Raw genomic sequence first — 21,547 nt, forward strand, 5'->3', positions numbered from 1 at the left:
TTGAGCACTCCATTTCTGTGTGGAATTACCTATAAATTGTAATAGGCATGGAGTGTTGTGTAGCTCAAAGAACATTTTGCTAAATAGTCTTTTCTGCACATAAAAAAATGTCAATTGGTATTTGCAGAATGCAATGTATACTGTAACCTACAAAATACTGGGCTAAATGACATGGCACAAAATGTTTTCCCTGAGTTCCCAAAATCAGGGTAACCCATAGGGGGACAATAAAATAGGTTGAATTGTGTTATTTCCATGATTCTTCTCAAATTGAATCCACATGATCTCACTACCCGTCCAGTTGATGTCAGCATTATATGGCTACACCTTGTGATTGTTAATATGAACATTCAATAGAAAAAACCCTCTTTCATCATTCATCCCTATCAGAGGTGAACTAGATACCATGATTGTGGCACAACCGTACAACGTCACATTACCCACCACCCTCCTGGGAATTTGTAATGGATCCAGAATTCATATTGTACGGCTGAACGTGTTCTTGGCTAAGGTTCCCGACTCAGTGAGTGATTGCAATAGGTGCTGACACACGAGGTGGAATGTGCTTAGAGATGGATTTCATTAAGCATGCTCATTTCGTACAATATGCCATCACAAGTTATTTTTTTGCTGAGAAAAGGCAAAGTTCACTGTTTTATTGAGTTGAAAATTACCGGTAGTAGACATTTTTTTGATGTGTATATTTCCCAGTCTAATTTTAATGATTAGGCCATTAAGTTAAGCATGTGCAGTGTCTCATATTCAACCATTGTGGACCTCACACATCTATTCTTAAAGTATAAGCTTACAATAAGGCTACGCGAAAGGAAATATTGCACAAAAAAGAGATTAAGGGACATATTTGACAAATTTGGACTTTTGCAATGCCAGAATAATTTAAAATTGTTTTATGTCTACTTTATGTCTACTTTCAAGTAGAAATAAAGTAGTGCCATATTACTTGTAGGCAATTAATATACAACGGGTGGTCGTTTGTTTCGCAGGCAAGAACCAATAATTACTCTATAAAAGATTATAGCAGTACAACTTTTTTTTGCATTTGTAGGGATGTGAAAATCTTAGACACCCTTACCCATTACAGACAGGCACATCCCTAGTAATATGGACACCTCAGTGGGTCCTTATGGGGACCTTGTGCTTATGTCATCCCTGCAGTTCTCACAGTGGATGCTAGATGGCACTGTGGTATAATATAAAAAGGGCTTGAAAGCCATGAGGTGGAGGCCATTGCTGCTGAACCTTTCCTCTGTTAGGCCACAGAGGTTAGGGGTGGTGGAACTCATCCTGAGTTTAGTGAAGTGATAGTTATACCCTTTAATAGATCACTCTAGGAGTGATAGATAGGGTATTTAGTTGAGCAGCTCAAAGCTCCGCCGAGGAGATTAGAGGGATTAAGATCCCGGGTATTACTGACCCCATAGTAGGGCCTAAGTGTTAAACTCAGGGAAGTAAGAGTTTCTGAGTTCCACTTAAGGTAATCCTGAAGATTGGGGAAATACCTTCCAACAAGCTGCATTGTTCTCTACATGTACTCCTTACTCCTCAGAGAGTTGTTCTATATTCACACAGTGAGTATATTGTGTAACCTTGATTGATCTCTGTTTTACTCTATGTTTCATGCTCCATGGTGAACTCTGGTTTTGGTTAATAAACTCAGTTTATTGTTTAAGCAAATAAAACTACTGGCGCCCAATCTCTTGTACATTGCACACAGTTACAGTTACACTATACCCTTCCTCCACCCCGCTGCGAGGGCTTACCCCTGAGAAAGAGAGCTCATCTGTGGACCCAGCCCACAAAGGAAAGTAGCTAAAACTGTCTTCACATAAAGCAGTTTACTATAGTGCTACACATTATTTGCAGTACGACTTTTAACCACGGCCTTCATACCTCATAATAAGATTAAAGGGGACCCAAGGGGTTAAATTTATCTAATGTTCATGACGTCCTAGTTCTGTTACTGTATATATATCCTTGGGGTGGGAGGTTTCTCTCATTGGCCCAGGGTTAGTGTGACCATTTCCCCCTGGAGTTTATATAAAGAGAGGATGCACATGGCTCTTCCTCTTCAGACTTCACCTCACGTAGTCCATAAACAAGGACCATTTAGTCATAGCCTAGTGTTTTCTGATGCCCATTTTCATCCTATTCTGATCACAGGCTGTGTAGGAGAGCTGGTGCCTTTCAGCAATTTGGACTGTAAGAGAGGTTCCAATTAGGTTCCAAGTAGGAGGACCTGAGAGGGAACTGCACACTATATTTGCTTGTGTGAATGCAGAGCTATGATTGGCTACCTACCTGCTACTGTTCTTCTGGCAAAGACTCTTAGGACACACCCACTACTTATTTGAACCACAAGAGTGTGGCTGTGGGGTAGCAGGTATAGTAATAGTATGGAGAGATGGTGCCTATAGTAACAGTGGATAATAGTCTCTGGGAAGGGAGTGTGACTGTGGGATAGCAGGTATAGTAGGGAGAGATGGTGCCTATAGTAACAGTGGATAATAGTCTCTGGGAAGGGAGTGTGACTGTGGGATAGCAGGTATAGTAGGGAGAGATGGTGCCTATAGTAACAGTGGATAATAGTCCCTGGGAAGGGACTGGGGCTGTGGGATAGCAGGTATAGTAGGGAGAGATGGTGCCTATAGTAACAGTGGATAATAGTCTCTGGGAAGGGAGTGTGAATGTGGGATAGCAGGTATAGTAGGGAGAGATGGTGTCTATAGTAACAGTGGATAATAGTCTCTGGGAAGGGAGTATGACTGTGGGATAGCAGGTATAGTAGGGAGAGATGGTGCCTATAGTAACAGTGGGATAATAGTCTCTGGGAAGGGAGTGTGACTGTGGGATAGCAGGTATAGTAGGGAGAGATGGTGTCTATAGTAACAGTGGGATAATAGTCTCTGGGAAGGGAGTGTGACTGTGGGATAGCAGGTATAGTAGGGAGAGATGGTGCCTATAGTAACAGTGGATAATAGTCTCTGGGAAGGGAGTGTGACTGTGGGATAGCAGGTATAGTAGGGAGAGATGGTGTCTATAGTAACAGTGGGATAATAGTCTCTGGGAAGGGAGTGTGACTGTGGGATAGCAGGTATAGTAGGGAGAGATGGTGCCTATAGTAACAGTGGGATAATAGTCTCTAGGAAGGGAGTGTGACTGTGGGATAGCAGGTATAGTAGGGAGAGATGGTGCCTATAGTAACAGTGGATAATAGTCTCTGGGAAGGGAGTGTGACTGTGGGATAGCAGGTATAGTAGGGGAGAGATGGTGCCTATAGTAACAGTGGGATAATAGTCTCTAGGAAGGGAGTGTGACTGTGGGATAGCAGGTATAGTAGGGAGAGATGGTGCCTATAGTAACAGTGGATAATAGTCTCTGGTAAGGGAGTGTGACTGTGGGATAGCAGGTATAGTAGGGAGAGATGGTGCCTATAGTAACAGTGGGATAAAAGTCTCTGAAAAGGGAGTTTGGCTGTAGGGATAGCAGATATAGTAGGGAGAGATGGTGCCTTAGTGAAATCAGTCACATATATATAATTCATCATTGTCTACAGCTTTAGGGCAATATATTCCCCTTTAAATGGACAATGTCATCACATAATAAGCAGATTTTACTATAAGTTAATGTCCTGAAATGTCTGAAGTTTAATTTTCTACTGGGATTAATTTAAATGCATTATATAGACGTCCATAGTTACTACACGCGGCAATTCTGGGTGAATTCACATTGCATATGTCTGCCATTAGCCTGAAAGCTTAGATTTCATTTATTTACATTGATTAAAAATCAAATGATTTGTTAAACTGCCTCTCTTAACTTCCTTTGCTCTTTGATCTTCATTGTCTAAGCGAAGAGGGGCATTTTCCAGTAGCATTGAGGTAAAAAGTCAGTGTTAGGGTCCGTGGTTTGACCCTAACACTAATGTTTGACGTGTGGTATTTACACCACCTCCTGCAACTGCTTCTTACATCTTCAAATGGTTATTGCTAGCGTGGGCATGCTTGGGTGAAAAGTCCATAAATAGGGGTTCTTATGTATGGTATGCACTTTTGGGTGAAGTTTGCACAGAGGCATGATTCCCATTGAAGCTACCACTTAGGTAGACATTAAAGTCAATGATATGTGTGCCATTGCTCTAAGGGCTGGGACACACTGGGCGATTTGGGGAGATTTAGTCGCCTGGCGACTAATCGCCGCGACTTTCCACGACCAATCTTCCCCGAATGTTTCCCCTCGCTCTGCGCCTGGCTAAAATGAAAAATCGCCTGCGCTAATCACACGTGGCGATTCGTTTTCCGAAGTCGCCCGAAGTTTCCTCGTGAGGCAACTTCGGGCGACTTCGGAAAACGAATCGCCGTGTGTGATTAGCGCAGGCGATTTTTCATTTTATCCAGGCGCAGAGTGAGGGGAGGCATTCGGGGAGAAAAGTCGCTGCGATTAGTCGCCAGGCGACTAAATCTCCCCAAATCGCCCAGTGTGTCCCTACCCTAAGACTGGACAAATACAGGCTGATATAAGCTGTTGAATCGGACTGAGAACCAGCAGTTTATAAGCTCAGCTCTGAGCAGGGGTCCCCCATCTTTTTTTATCTGTGAGCCACATTCAAATATAAAAAAAAAAGAAAATGGAGAACAACACAAGCATAAAACAGTTCCTGCAGATGCCAAATAAGGGCTGTGATTGGCCAGTTGATAGTCCCTATGTGCACTGGTAGCCCATAGGAGCATATTTTTGGCAGTACACCTTGTTTTATGCAACCAAAACTTGTCTCCAAGACAGGAATTCAAAAATAAGCCCCTGCTTTGAGGCCACTGGGAGCAACATCCAAGGGGTTGGGGAGCAACATGTTGCTGACGTGCCACTGGTTGGGGATCACTGGCTTTGAGGCTTGGTCAACTACCCTCCTAAATTCATTACCTTGTTGACATGGTCATGACTCAACAGGTTATGATCCAGTTGTTGACTTGAACGCCAAATGATCAAATGGCCCGGCAAGTTGGTGCCAAAACATGCAACATTCAGGGAAGCAAACCTTTTCCTTTTGGTGACAGTATCTAGTTTTACAATTAAATCTTTAAATATATTTTTCCCCTTTGTAACCAAACTTTCTACATTTTTATTGAAACATTAAGTCTTTTTTTATTGGCATATGAAGTTCAGGTATTTCATGCTTGCTGGAAACTCTCAGAGTTATCGGTATAAATGCAGCAACTGTGCCCAATTAGGGAAATTAGCCGTTAAATTTGTTGTCTTGTCCCTACAAGCACGACAGGACCATTGTCCGTACCCAACGACACTGCTTGTCAGGAACCAAGACAAAATGATGAGATGGAAGCAAGTGTGACAGACTTGATGCTGAATGACAGACTCATGTTCCTGCTGCCTTGGATTGGTACATTCAGTAATGGACAGGCGAATGGAGAAAGAAAGCCACAAGGCCACTGCTTGGATTGACCAATATACATGTCAATTTATATTAAGATTGTTTATTAAAATGTCTCATTATCTGTGCTGTGTTGGAATGTCTCTAGGGTGTGGCAAAGTTTGGTCAGATGGAAAAAAATAATATCCCTTAAGGGGTCTTGAACACATTGTAAAGGACAGATGGGGACCAAGTTGAGACATAAGGCACACAAGGCATTACAAGGGAAGCACTAATAAAGGGTTATACAGTTATATTAGTATATGAAATACAAATTATAGTAATGATTTTGTTATTACTTGGACCTTCCACCTGGGCTCCCCATGTTATCATGATAGACACCTTCCCGTGATGCTATAAATGTGCCCTGTGCTTCTATACATTTCCAGTTGACTTTGTTAATTATACATTCATCTTTGAAGGGGCGGATAAGATTGGGTTCCATAGAGTATGCTTTGGATAATGCGTGCGCAGTAGCTTGAGCAGTGCAGCCAAGGACACATAATTCTATGGCTGAAGCAACACAGAGCTGTCTAATTTATTGTTACTACTTATTACAAACTGATTATGGGCTACAGAAGCAGAAACTAGTATCAAGGCAATTATGTCCAATTGAGGCTTATACTGTATCAAGTGCTGACTGGGTTCTTTACAGCCTACCTTGTTATCATCAGGTTTTTTATGATGAGGTAAGTAAGATGCTGGACAGTGGGGGGGCAGTAGATGTGATCTAATTGGATTTTGCCAAATCGTTTAATACCTTGCCCCACAAACGACTGCTTTCTAAACTAAGGTCTATTGGGCTTAATGAAGTCGTTTGCACATGGATAGGAAACTGGCTACAGGATCGGGTACAGAGGGTGGTTGTTAATGGGACATTCTCTACTTGGAGTAAGGTTCTTAGTGGGGTCCCCCAGGGCTCAGTATTGGGTCCACTTTTATTTAACTTGTTCATTAATGACTTAGGGGAGGGTATTGTAAGTAATGTATCAGTGTTTGCAGATGACACAAAACTATCAGCCCAATTAATTCCATCCAGGATATGGCACTTGCAACACGATCTTGACAAACTGGCAATCTGGGCAGCTAAGTGGCAAATGAGATTCAATGTTGATAAATGTGAAGTCCTGCACCTGGGATGTAAAAATATACACTTATACCCTTAATGGGACTGCACTAGGCAAATCCATGATGGAAAATCCTTGTAGATAATAAACTTGTCTGTAGCAAGTAATGCCAGTCAGCAGCATCAACGGCAAATAAGGTCTTGAGTTGTATGAGGGGCAAAGATTCACGGGAGGAGGGGGTTGTTCTGTATAGAGCACTGGTAAGGCCCCATCTAGAATATGCCGTACAGTTTTGGTCTCCAGCTCTCAAACAGGACATTATTGTATTAGAGAGGGTACAGAGAAGGGCAACTAAGCTGGTAAAGGGAAAGTCTTAGCTATGAGGAAAGACTGGCCAAATTGGGGATGTTCACGCTGAAGAAGAGGCGCTTAAGGGGTGATATGATAATTATGTATAAATATATAAGGCAGTGATCCCCAACCAGTTGCTTATGAGTAACATGTTGCTCTTCAGCCCATTGGATGTTGCTCTCAGTGGCCTCAAACCAGGTGCTAATTTTTGAATTCCAGGCATTAAAGCAAGTTTTAATTGCATAAAAACTAAGTATAGTGCCAAGCAGAGCCTCATGTAGGCTGCCAGTCCACATAGGGGCTACCAAATAGCCAATCCCAGCCCTTATTTGGCACCCAAGGAACTTTTTTATGCTTGTGTTGCTCCCCTACTCTTTTTACATTTGAATGTGGCTCATGGGTAAAAAAGGTTGGGGACCCCTGATATAAGGCAATTATATAATAATCTCTCTAATGCTTTATATACCGGTAGGTCTTTCCAGCTGACAAGAGGGCACCCAATCCAATTAGAAGAAAAGAGGTTCCGGCTAAATATTGGGAAGGGGTTTGTTACAGTGAGAGCTGTGAAGATGTGGAATTGTCTCCCTGAATCAGTGGTACAGGCTGATACATTAGATAGGTATAAGAAGGGGTTGGATGGTGTTTAGCAAGTGAGGGAATACAGGGATATGGGAGATAGCTCATAGTACAAGTTGATCCAGGGACTGGTCCTATTGAAAAGGAAGGATTTTTTTCAAAATGTAGAGGCAACAAATAGTTTTTTTTGATCAGTTGAACTTTTCAAACTAACTTACTCTGTTACTATCTTACTATGTTACTGATGACTATCAATGATAGAGAACAGTTGACTTAAATATTGATAGTGAAAAGGAAGAAGTGTACCCTGATGAAAGAATTATATATATGAAAACATCCACATTAATTATTATCTGCATAAAGGGAAAGTACTATTTGTAAATTGTGGCAGTCCAAGGATTGGTGTGATGTTCCAAAACACTTTATGGACAAAAGTCTGCTTGCAGATCTCATTCGTCTCTTTGTATAAAATTACGTTATCATAATCAAGTTTGCTACTCTTTTGCTTTTGTCCCGTTTCACTTCGCCGCAAATTTCGTGAATTTCCTGCGAAATTCACGAAAGTGGCGGAAATTTCGCAAAACGGCGATTTTGCTGCTGGTGACAATTCGTCGGCAAAAAATCAATGTCAAAACTGACACCTGCGCCAATTAAAGTCAATGGGCGGACTTTTGTCGTTGTTGTCTAAATTGGCGCTGGCGTTGGAACAACTTTGACGCCAGCGTCAAATATTCAAAATGTTTTCGACGCTGGCGAATTTTCTCTGCAAATTTGCAAATTCATTTGCCGGTGGCGAAATGGGCAAATTCGCTATGAATTTGCGCCTGGTGAATAAATTCGCCCATCACTACTAAGGACCCATCCACAGAACACAAGACATTGGGCTATTAGTGAAGGTTGCGCTTTACATCTTTAGCCAAAACCAAAACAAGCTGAATACAGGGGGAAGTGTCTTTTGTGGAATGTCGTGATGTTTATAAATATGGGTTTGTATGTACCGTATCCCATTATTATCTACTTTTTAACTGTTCTAAGACTATATGCTACTTACCTGCTCGTATTTCCCCTCCTGCAATAATGATACAGGTCACATTTAGGACATTGCTGGATGTGGTCGGAAACTCCAGTGTTCCAAGTACATAAAGACCTCCAAGTGGAGGAAGCGGAATATCCACCTCGATGGTCCTGTCTGACAAAACATAATCAAATGAGTCTACAGTAGTTTCAGGTTTAGGTGCTTTAGTCTGCTGTGTTTAAGGGGCCGATTCACTAACTTTGAGTGAAGGATTCGAAGTAAGAAAACTTTGAATTTCGAAGTGTTTTTTGGGCTACTTCGACCATCAAATAGGCTACTTCGACTTTCGACTTCGAACCGAAGGATTCGAACTAAAATCGTTCGACTATTCGACCATTCGATAGTCGAAGTACTGTCTCTTTAAGAAAAAACTCCGACCCCCTAGTTCGCCATCTAAAAGCTACCGAACTCAATGTTAGCCTATGGGGAAGGTCCCCATAGGCTTTCCTAAGTTTTTTTGATCGAAGGATATTCCTTAGATCGTTGGATTAAAATCCTTCTAATCGTTCGATTCGAAGTATTTTATCATTCAATCGAAGGAATAATACTTTGATCGTTCGATCGCACTATTTGAGCTAAAATCCTTCGACTTCGATATTCGAAGTCGAAGTATTTTAATTCCCAGTCGAATATCGAGGGTTAATTAACCCTCGACATTCGACCCTTTGTGAATCGGCCCCCATATGTAATGTGTTGCTACAAGTATTCATATGCATTTAGAGATATAGCAGTTCCTACATAGAAACATGAGAACTAAACCTAAAAGAAATAAAAACATCATCAAATGCAGTTGCAGAGATCTTCTCCATAATGTTCAGTCTGAGGGAAGGGAAAAAATAAAGTAGATCCTGAAACTTTTGTTCCCTTTAACCGAGCTGGAAATCACTTGGGCCTCCAAACTTTCTGAATCACCCACTGCTGTTGCCCATAGCTTGCTGGGGCTGTAATATGTGAACATACGGATTTCAGACCATTGAGTCTTTTTTAGGTAAATTAGTAGGATTCCATGATTGGAACCATGAAGAAAGTCCTACGTGAACTGCCCATGACTTTCTCTGAATTAAATTTTCCAACCCTTTTAAGGTTGCAAAATTTTAGGTTATAGAAAATAACATACGTTTTATAGAAAAATCCTTAGGTTTTAGGTTGTTGTACAAGTATGTGATTCGTTATCCGGAAACCCGTTAACCAGGACGCTCTGAATTATAGAGAGGCCATCTTCCATAGACTTCATTTTATCCAAATAATCCAAAAGTATAAAAAGTATTTTTCTCTGTAACACTATGTGGCCTATTTACTAACAATTTAATTTAGTTTTTTCCACAAATCTCTAAAAATTTGTAATTTTTCCTATTTTTTTTAAAGCTCTAAAAATTTTAAAGTATTAAGTGTAAAAACCACCAAAATCTCTAATACAAAACTTCACCAGGTAAAAGTTACAGAGGTTCTATAGAAGTCAATGGGATCTGTGCTGACCCCGTTTTCAATCAATTCAGACTTTTACAGGTTTTCTGAAGGTTTTTTTTTTTTGCGAGATACAGTCTGAAAAACGTACAGTTTTAGAGGTTTTAGAGGCATTCATATTTTTTAGTGTTATTTTCCAATTGTACATGCTTTATTTGGATCTTATGATATTCGTAGTTTTAGAGAAAGTGAGTTTATTCATGGTTTCAAAAACCACTAAAACCATTGATTTTGCTTCGCCGAAAAAATTTGGGAATTTCCCGTGAAATACGCAAAACAGCGAAGAATTGGCGAAATGCATTGAAGTCAATGGGCGTCAAAATTATTTAGACCTCCGTCAATTACGACACCCACTACAATTTTTCCTATTTTGTCCAAATGCATTAAAGCAATGGGTGTCCGAATCATTTTAATGCGCAAACATTACATGTGCGCATTATTTTGACACACGTTGAAAAAATTTTGACACAGAGGAATTTTCATTGCTGAATTTTCATCGCAGTTTTGTGAGTTTATTCACCGGTGGTGAAACTCGGAAATTCACGCCTGGCAAATTCACGTACAACCACTAAAATTCGATAAATAGGCCTCCAACAGTACCTTGTTCTTGATCCAAACTAAAATATAATTAATCCTTATTGGAAGCAAAACCAGCCTATTGGGTTTATTTTGGGGCAGATTTATCAAGAGTCGAAGTGGAAATTCATCCGAGTTTGAAAAAAATTAGAAAATTAGAATATCGAAATTTATCATGTACTGTCATCTTTAAAAAATTGGACCATTCACCATCTAAAACCTGTCAAATTACTGTTTTACCCTATGGGGAACCTCCTAGAGCCTATCTGGAGTCATTTGGTGGACTTTAAAAAAACTTGGAATAGAATTCGATCGAATACGATGTTACTTTGATTCGAAACATTCTAATTCAAACTAATACGGCCTATTCTCCCACAGAAAAATGTTTTTGAATTTTTAAATAAATTTCGGTTGGTCTTTTTTTATTCAAAGTTCAAAAAAACTCCCATTACTTCGAAATTCGACCTTGATAAATCTGCCCGATTTTTACATGATTTCTAGTAGACTTAGGGGCCGATTCACAAACTTCGAGTGAAGGATTCAAAGGTAAAAAACTTTGAATTTCGAAGTATTTTTTGGGCTACTTCGACTACGTCTACGACTTCGAATCGAAGGATTCGAAGTAAAAATCGTTCGACTATTCGACCATTTGATAGTCGAAGTACTGTCTCTTTAAAAAAAATTTCGACCCCCTAGTTCGCCATCTAAAAGCTACCGAAGTCAATGTTAGCCTATGGGGAAGGTCCCCATAGGCTTGGCTAACTTTTTTTGATCGAAGGATATTCCTTCAATCGTTGGATTAAAATCCTTCGAATCGTTCGATTCAAAGGATTTTATCATTCGATCGAAGGAATTATCCTTCGATCGTTCGATCGATCTATTTGCGCTAAATCCTTTGACTTCGATATTCAAAGTCAAAGGATTTTAATTCCTAGTCGAATATCGAGGGTTAATTAACCCTCGATATTCGACCCTTAGTGAATCGGCCCCTTAAGGTGTATGGAAAAATTAGCATTTTGGATAACAGGTCCCATACCTGTAATTCATTTACTTTTGAATAATAGATATTAAAAAACTTATAAATATAAAAAAATATTTTGAAATAAATAAATATCATGCACTGAACACAAAGGTTATAGGAATATAGGACAAGGAAGTCATTACTTTATTTTGGGGAAAAATAGCAGGAAAATTACTTGAATTTTAGAAGCAAATATAGAAATTATAGGAAGTGCCCTAAAAGAAAACCCATAAAATGCTATTTTAATATGATAATTTGCAGGTACATGATGAATGCTAAGTGAACAACTTGGAGAAGTCGCTAATGACTCCAACAGTGACATCCAGAGCCTTTGATCAAGCCAATTTCTATATAAAACATCATAGCATGCCATTGAATGGAAATCAGGTCTAACAGAAGAACTATTATGTAAGATCCAGTACTTTGGCATTCATCTCTTCAAACAGAGAAAGTTCAAAGAAATAGAGAAAATGAATAACAGAGTGGATTCCACTACTAAAAAAAGCCCTGGGGCTACATGATATCATATCTGTACCCTTCAAAACAACATTCCCTTGCTTGGAATTATAACATATTTTCATTTCAGCCAATATGTCTTGTGTCAGAAATGTGTCATATTGAAAATCTGGAAATACATCTCTTCAATTTGGGGGGTTTATAAGTCGTAATATTTTTCATTATCTGAGATTGGATGACAGCCGAGCGTTTTTTTTTGGCGTATGAGAATGGGAAGGGATTTTCAGTTGCACCTGATAGCGATAACAAAAAAGTTTTCACTGAACTGAATTTATTTCTCATTAAAAAATAAAAAAAAGTATAATCAGACTCAGAAATCTACCAACCGGTTGCCAGAGGGGAGGGAAATTAAAAATTGATTCAATGAACAATTTATTTTTATGAAGATTGAAATTTGTTGGACTTTAATCAAAATTAAGATAATGTAGAAAGCCAAGGCAGCTATTTACTAAAGAGAATAAAGCATGGAAATGAATGCCAAAAAAACACCAAAGCTTTGATTTTGGATCTGGATGAGCACTATCCTTTTGTGCAGGATCTGGCTGAATTATTTAGATCAATCTGCCTCTTAGGGGCAGATTGATCAAAATATGAGTTTAGAGCTTAATAAATAAAGACTCACCCTTGTTCTATTCATTCCTGTGGGATTTTTAGAGCTGTGTTTATCAAATGTAAGTTCTAACTTTCACACATTGATAAATACAATTCTAAAAATCACATAGGAATGAATAGAACATTTAGGGGCCGATTCACCAAGGGTCGAATATCGAGGGTTAATTAACCCTCGATATTCGACTAGGAATTGAAATCCTTCAACTTCGAATATCGAAGTCGAAGGATTTAGCACAGATAGTTCGATCGAATGATTAAATCCTTGGAATTGAACGATCTGAAGGATTTAAATCCAATGATCGAAGGAATATCCTTCGATCAAAAAAAGTTAGCCAAGCCTATGGGGACCTTCCCCATAGGCTAACATTGACTTCGGTAGCTTTTAGATGGCGAACTAGGGGGTCGAAGTATTTTTTAAAGAGACAGTACTTCGACTATCGAATGGTCGAATAGTCGAATGATTTTTAGTTCGAATCCTTCGATTCGAAGTCGTAGTCGAAGATCGAAGTAGCCCATTCGATGGTCAAAGTAGCCCAAAAAACACTTCGAAATTCAAAGTTTTTTTACTTCGAATCCTTCACTCGAAGTTAGTGAATCGGCCCCTTAATTCAACCTCGATTTTTCCTGGTCGAGGTTTTTAGGGGGAAAACTCAATTTCTTCATGGAAAAATAAAAAATAAATAAAGATATTGAGAGAGATTAAATAGAGATTTCTCATACCCCAAAGCTGCAAAAAAAAATCTGAATCCGAAAATACTGCTGAGGTCATGTAGAATTCAATGGCAGATGTCCCTGAAGTTGTCTCTCGACATTGTGATCCCAAAAAAAATTTCGTCCAATAATTTAAAAAAGTCAATTTTTCAATAAGCAAATTCGATAAAATCGAGTTTTCGGAGCATCAGTCGGATGATACAATTGAGCCTGGATTTTGTTGCGAAGTTTTGACTCTCCAATTTTTTGGATAAATGGGCTCCATTCCTGGAAGGGAGCTTGGTCGACTTTGTTTTTTATGTTATTTTTATTCTTGATGTTTTTTATGTTGTTGTTTGTTTTTATTATTATTTGCATATGTCACTTAGCTTTAGATTTGGTTTGGAATTTGGCTAAACCTTTTTTTGGACAGATTTGGTATCCTTTGCTAAAGTGCACTCATTTATCTAATTTAAAATTTTCTAAACCACAAATAATATTCACCTATTAGCACATCCATACTACTGCAGTTTTGCCAGGAATACTTAAGTCTAGCCCCAAAATGATTGCCTTTTAACACCAAAAATCATTGCCAATTTGTATTTGTACCAAGAGAGGTACATGATGTAAAATTACTCTAAAATCTTCCCAGTGGGTGCGATTTGATGTACGTTTTAACTATGCATTGATAATTCTTAGTAGGGAAAAATTCTAATACAGGTATGGGACCTGTTATCCAGAATGTTCGGGACCTGGGGTTATCTGGATAATGGATCTTTCCGTAGTTTGGATCTTCATGCCTTAAGTCTACTAGAAAATCATGTAAACATTAAATAAACCCAATAATCTGGTATTGCTTCAAATGAGGATTACCGGTAATTATATTTTAGTTGGGATCAAGTACAAGATACTGTTTTATTATTACAGAGACAAAGGAAATAATTTTTAACAATTTTGATTATTTATATAAAATGGAGTCAACGATTCCATAATTTGGAGCTTTCTGGATAACGGGTTTCCGGATCAGGGATCCTATACCTGTACATATTATTATAAATATATACACAATATTATTATTATTTTGATTATTTCTAGGTTTAACTCTTAACTATTATTAATTGACCACACTGAATTTAATAATTCATCAACACATTGGCCATAATTGCTTTATTAATACAATGCATAGGTAATTCATAATATGTATAACATCATTCACGTTTTCGTTTAAAAAAATTATAATAATACTGTACAATTTGCCAATTTACCAAAAAAGTAACAAGATAAACATCATTTAATGGAGATGACCTTAATTGGCCAAGAAAGGCTCACTATAATAAATATTGGGAATCACTTATAGCTAATCCAGCTATTGATAAAAAAAAACAATCAGGACCTTAGTTGGGATTAAGTAAAAAGTACTGTTTAACCATTACAGCGAAGAGGAAATTAAAAACAAAAAAATGTATATGTTATTTGCTTAAAATGTCTATGGAAGACAGCCTTCCTGCAATTCAGAGATTTCTGGATAAGGGGTTTCAGGATAATGGATTCTTTAACGGATGCAAATGTCAACTCCGCGTGCAGAATCTCATATCAACTAAAGAGCAGTTACTGCTGGTTATTCTAGCGATATTAAAAAGTCATTCATTGATTGGTTGCTGTGGACTGCAGCTTCTGCCAATGAATGGGGGGGCTATCTATTTAAAGGTTTCTTGAAGTCTTGAAGGGTACAATCAGTTTTTCTAGTTTAACTGTAAAGTCTAATTTCTATATGTGAGGACTCACCCTGGTGGTCTAGTGGGCTGGTGGGGACGCCCGCCACCCGGTGCTTTCTTTTCTGATTGCGCAAGTTTGTCCTAGGGCATGTACCTTTGGGTTTTACGCGCCAACATCATCACGTCTTTGGCGCGAAATTCAAAGGTATTTAAAGGGGCTTCAGGGTTTTGATCCTTGCCTGCCTGAATATCATGAACTCTGCTGATATGGACCCTTGCTTGCCTGACTATTCTTGAACTCCACCTGTACAGACCCTGGCCTGCCTGACCAAGCTTTTCGTCTACTCCTTGAACTCCAACCTTATTTACATATGTGCCCCTTTGCCTGTTCAGAACATTTGCTTGGCTCCTCTCAAGTTTTAGACCTGGCGGCATCTGAGTAGCTGAGGGCTCCTCCGAAGCCAAAGGCGGCTGCTAAAGGCAGAAGATTGAGCCGAGACCAGGGAGCCTAGTACTAGTTCTGAATTTAGGGAGCCGTACGTGACACTATAACTATATGGGACGATGTAGAGAACCGTATCAGTTAAAAAGATTTTCTTTTTCTCATCAAGGAGACACGTCATAAAAATCTTCCCTTTGACTATCCAGTGCCAGAGGTTAAATAAGTAATTTGCCAACTAATTCATATACTAAATGAATAATATCTAACACATTTATGACTCATTTTCCACCTAGAATGGAACCTACATCTGTTGGAGATAACCTAGAATGGAAAGAGGACATAGCAGCACATAACAGAAGAATGCCCACAGCTCACACTGTAGTCAAAATATAACCACTCTGCATCTCTCTCCAGTTTCGAGACCTCCATGAAGAAGACGACATGGGTGTTTTAGACTTACTTGGTAAGATGATGACATCATCTCCAGCTTGTGGTATTGCAGAGCCAAATCCACCCCAGCCTTGCTCGACTCCCTCCCAGGACTTCGGAAGTGACCATTTGGAAACAGAATGAGGTAGGGAACTTGGCACTAGAAAATAGGAATTTATAATAGGCTAATCTGAGAAGTTATTAGGTAAATTTAATCCATCTGAATTCTACAAACCAAAGTAATTTATTTCCATTGTGTCTTTGTTGTGTGTACGAAGTAACTCATACCTTCCCTGACACAGTCTTAAATACCTACAGTTTAGCTTATATACAGCTTTCTTATAGACGGGTCAAGCCTGATAGTATTATGCAATACAAAACGTTTCTTAAAGGGATACTGTCATGGGAAAAAAAATGTTTTCAAAATGAATCAGTTAATAGTGCAATTTCTCAAAAGAGCAAACAGATTTTTTTATATTCAATTTTGAAATCTGACATGGGGCTAGACATATTGTCAATTTCCCAGCTGCCCTAAATCATGTGACTTGTGCTCTGATAAACTTCAATCACTCTTCGTTGTTGTACTGCAAGTTGGAGTGATATCACCCCCCTCCCTTTCCCCCCCAGCAGCCAAACAAAAGAACAATGGGAAGGTAACCAGATAACAGCTCTCTAACACAAGATAACAGCTGCCTGGTAGATCTAAGAACAACACTTAATAGTAAAAACCCATGTCTCACTGAGACACATTCAGTTACATTGAGAAGGAAAAACAGCAACCTGCCAGAAATCATTTCTCTCCTAAAGTGCAGGCACAAGTCACATGACCAGGGGCAGCTGGGAAATTGACAAAATGTCTAGCCCCATGTCAAATTTCAAAATTGAATATAAAAAAATCTGTTTGCTCTTTTAAGAAATGGATTTCGGTGCAGAATTCTGCTGGAGTAGCACTATTAACTGATGCGTTTTGTAAAAAACATGTTTTCCGATGACAGGATCCCTTTAAACAGCTGCACATGCTAGTATGCTACTGTGGTTTATTTACAGCCAGATGAATAATGGCATAAATGAAGTACTCCACAATAGGGATGACACCTTAGGGCAGGGGTCCCCAACCTTTTTTACCCACGAGCCACATTCAAATATAAAAATAGTTCATGATGGTGCCAAATAAGGGATGTGATTGGCTGTTTGGTAACCTCTATGTGGACTGGCAACCTGCAGGAGGCTCCGTTTTGCAGTATATCTCATTTTAATGCAACCAAAACCAGAAATTCAAAGATAAGCACTTGCTTTGACGCCACTGAAAGCAACATCCGAGGGATTGGTGAGTAACTGTTGCTCATGAGCCACTGGTTGAGGACTACTGCCTTAGGGCAATGGCACAATGGGTGATACTGAGCATTTCCTTACCCAGTAGTTCAATGGGCCCACCCCAATTGTGCTACCTTGTCAAGTGATTGTCGCTAGGAATGGTCTATTTTAATTGTTTTAAAATGTTAAAGAAAACCTTCGAGTTTTTAATTATTCTACATTTAAGGATGAGTAACAAAGAATAAAAATAGGAAATGTGGCTGCTAAAATTGGGTTAATGTGGATATTAGCATCTACTCAACAATATGTATGGAAATTATAGAGTACAGCAACCAATGGAACTATCTTTGGATGCACTTCATGCATGATGTTATAGACTATTCATGGCGCTAATTCTAGGCTTCCAGAGTTTGCTTCATGTTTTGGAAAGAAGTGAACGTATTTGACCTTCTGGCTGCCCTGGGGAATCACAGATGCCTGTATTGATACTGGATTTTGACCTTTCGAAGTTCTCTTTTTCAAACTTAAACTGAAATATACAACTTTAAAAAAATGAAATGTAAGTTGTTTAAATTAGAAACTGTGCAAATGTAACATATTGGTGACGTATAGTAGTGCCCAGGGGATACATTTTTTTAAAAGGCTAACAATTGCTTTAAAGGTCAATGACTGTTTGTTAAGAGCGTTATCTAATTGTTTGTAATTTCTGATTGTGTTTCTTTTAATTTGGTGCTATTATGGATTGTTATTTTTCTCTTTGTAATCACTACCGAACTCTGACTCTGTGACTTGTGAAACAAACTGCACTGCCTCAAAGGGATCGCAATTAGCAAGTCATTTATACATTTACTGCACTCATTCTGATGATAGTGCAGTACTATTAGTAACTCAGACTGACAGTTGCAGGTAAAACTTAGTCCCTGTGTAAAATGTATAATGAAGCAATAGAATTGTTAATGAATCAGATGAAAGTTGAGTTTAGGACTGGCCAGATATGGGATGACTTTGACATAGTTGTTCAGCTTAAATATATTGTAATATATGGACAAACTATTCCTGTTTTGTTTAAAGGGTAAGGCATTTTTTTAGCTTAATGCACAAAATGTCTCAATGCCCTTAATATATTGATAATGAGTTGAGTGCAGAGGACTCTTGTATTTGTCTGTATTTTTGGCAGCTGCCAGAGTAAAATACAGGTTACACTAGACTCCCTATACTAAGACTGTGTCCTCCCAGAGAAGAAGTCTGCTTGTTTGCATATTAAACAAACAATTAAATTTAATTTAAATTCCAGACACACTAATAGGCAATGTCCAGTATAAAGATTATAATATATACAATATATAATATTATATATATAATAATATAATACTAACGGTGTAGTAAACCCTACTTCCACTTCCTGTGGGAGCTTGGGGCTGCTCACGTGGAAGTCTTATTGATTTCTGCCTAAACGTGCCCTAGTGATGTGCGGGTCGGGTTTTTCTCGCACCCACCCAATATCCATCCTCCCTCCACCCGCGCCCGCCCGAGCCCGACTTCTGGGTTCCTTTTATAGACCCTCGCCACCAAGCCCTGCAGATGATGTCACAAAAGGGGCAGGTGATCAGGCGTGTGGCTATAAAAGTTAAACCCAGAAATCGGAAGCCCAAACCCGTATCGGGCCAGCCCGCACATCACTAGCGTGCCCCACCTGCCCTCTACCCATCCCCTAATTTGCACCTCATTCAGACAATTTAGGGAGTGGTAGGAGGTGGAGCCCAAAAGAGGGCCCTGTCCTTACTGCCTGCCCTATGGCATCTAGTCTGCTAAGGGGAGCACTCTTGCCCTTCAATTCTGCTTTTAAATATCAGATTCTAAAAAGATATGTTTTATATTTTTATGATATATTCTAAATAAAATTATTTTTAAAAGTTTTTTTGCCAAAACTTGCAATAATAAAATCCATCAATATAAAAAAAAAGTTGTTTCATTTATAGCTTTTTTCCCAATTTACTATTTATATTTTTTTTCAAACAGCCATAAAAATGCATTTTTTTTGCATGGGAAATGGGGGTTACATGGTGTTTATACATTTGCCTGAGCAGCAATTATCCCATGGAAACCGATTCCATTTACCCACCTGGTGTGGGAAGCGCCGACCTCTCTTCTGTTTTGAAAGTCACTCCTATTTGGCCTTCACCCGAAACTAAATGTAGAAACAAATACTGATTAAATCAGGAAGCCGTTAGGAAGAAAAGCCAAGAAAAATCATTATCTGATCATCTCTGTGTCTATTAATAATTCTGCTTTCGTAATGTGCTTCTCAAGCATTCCGGCCATCTGCAGATAATTCCTCCAACCTGTTTTCACTATGGCTGTCCTAATATATTTATTAAAATAGCTGATCTACCTAGAAATGGGGATCAACATCAAAGGTCCAAATCAACAAGGAAATAATTTGCAGATCCCGGTGCACTTAAATGCCAAATGTTATTATTTCAGAAGTTCCAGCGGTTATGGAGTAGAAGTGGGATAAGCAACCTGTGGTTCTCCAGTTGGTGCTCAACTGCAACTCTCAGAATACTTATGTCAGGTCCTGGCTACCTTACATTGCTTCTTTTGTGTGTCTTTCATCTCATATACTCATTGGATTATCAGAGCAGGACTAAAGCCTGTAAGAAATAACTGCACGGCCATAAAACAGCGGCAGCCTACTTGTGTTTCCGTGGATGTCTGCATGTAACCAGCCTGAAAGCTGAGAAAGCTATTGAAAGGTGTGATCCAAACATATCTATTCAAATAGTTTTGAAGGGCTGCAGATACCAATGCTCCAGAGGAATGATGTAATTTGGCCATCACATCAGTTGGCTTATTGCATCATCAAAGCAAAAAACTTTCACTGCATAAATTGTGTGTGTTCTTACTCCACAGATCAAATGCTGCAACACAATACAACAGTGTTGCCCAAACTAACTCAAAATTTAATTTTTATTTCCATCAATTTTGGAAAACATTTTCATAAACAGGCTGAAATAATCCACAAGATCAGGAATAAATCCAGACTGAGACTGTTTTTATCAAAATAGGATTGAAATTCTCAAATTCTCAAAAACTATTCATCCTTGGACCCTCTAAAATAGACCCCATAGTGCCATAAATATTTCTTTGGAAAATGTCATTGATTGGTCAGGAAAACCATATCTGAGCAGCAAGTTCTTTGTATCCACCATAGCTCCTGCCTCCTGCGTGAAAATCTGACAGTAAATGGCATGAGAAATTTCTGAAACTTCTTTGAAGCTGCAATACATATTCCATCAGCTGTGACTTTGTAGTATATGTAGTAGGTCATTGACTGAGCAGGACATGATAGGAATTATAGTTCTCCTTTAATTCTTGGGCAAGCCAGTAGGTAGCTGAATGAGAGGAATTTGACCACACATCCCTAACTGATGGAATAAGGGTCCAACTTACGTTTGTTACAAGCAATGAACTAGCTCATGTTTCCTACTGCAAAAATGTTTTCTAATGCCCCGTATAGGGTTGCTGTGGTGGTCAATATCAATGGAAGAAACAAGAAAAGACAGAACATATGTATCTATCCCAGAAACGTCTACCCCTTGTGTTTAGTGTAATTGGCTGATGTTAGGGGAGGAATACGTTTGTAGAGGTTGCGGCTGGTGGGGATTTTAAGGTGGAAATTACAGAGGAGTAGGTCTCCCTGTCAGTGTCCCTCAAGAAAACATGATGTAAAGAAGAAATGTCCATGAGTCTGATGGTGTTTTTTTCTACTTGAGTCTGAGAAAGGGCAGTTTATTTGTAGTTAAAAAAAAACAAGTTGTTAAAGGGATACTGTCATAGGAAAAAACATTTTTTTCAAAATGAATCAGTTAATAGTGCTGCTCCTGCAGAATTCTGCACTGAAATCCATTTCTCAAAAGAGCAAACAGATTTTTTTTATATTCAATTTTGAAATCTGACATGGGGCTAAACATATTGGCAATTTCCCAGCTGCCCCAAGTCATGTGACTTGTGCTCTGATAAACTTCAATCACTCTTTACTGCTGTACTGCAAGTTGGACTGATATCACCCCCCCCCTTTTCCCCCCCAGCAGCCAAACAAAAGAACAATGGGAAAGTAACCAGATAACAGCTCCCTAACACAAGATAACAGCTGCCTGGTAGATCTAAGAACAGCACTCAATAGTAAAAACCCATGTCCCACTGAGACACATTCAGTTACATTGAGAAGGAAAAACAGCAGCCTGCCAGAAAGC

At 39.0% G+C, this 21,547-nt stretch overlaps 1 protein-coding gene across 1 annotated transcript in view; it reads right to left on the bottom strand.

Annotated features, from left to right (window-relative positions):
* The window catches only part of pkhd1.L (PKHD1, fibrocystin/polyductin L homeolog), a 329,488-nt gene that overhangs the window by 132,020 nt on the left and 175,921 nt on the right, over positions 1–21,547 (bottom strand). Inside the window, exons 50-52 of the mRNA XM_041563601.1 lie at positions 19,414–19,479; positions 16,009–16,137; positions 8,489–8,626 (exon numbers count right to left, since the gene is read on the bottom strand). Of these exons, the coding sequence (XP_041419535.1) occupies positions 8,489–8,626; positions 16,009–16,137; positions 19,414–19,479 (333 nt within the window). The remainder of the gene's footprint in view (positions 1–8,488; positions 8,627–16,008; positions 16,138–19,413; positions 19,480–21,547) is intronic.

Source organism: Xenopus laevis, chromosome 5L (assembly GCF_017654675.1).
Source record: "Xenopus laevis strain J_2021 chromosome 5L, Xenopus_laevis_v10.1, whole genome shotgun sequence".
In the NCBI taxonomy this organism is placed as follows: domain Eukaryota; kingdom Metazoa; phylum Chordata; class Amphibia; order Anura; family Pipidae; genus Xenopus; species Xenopus laevis.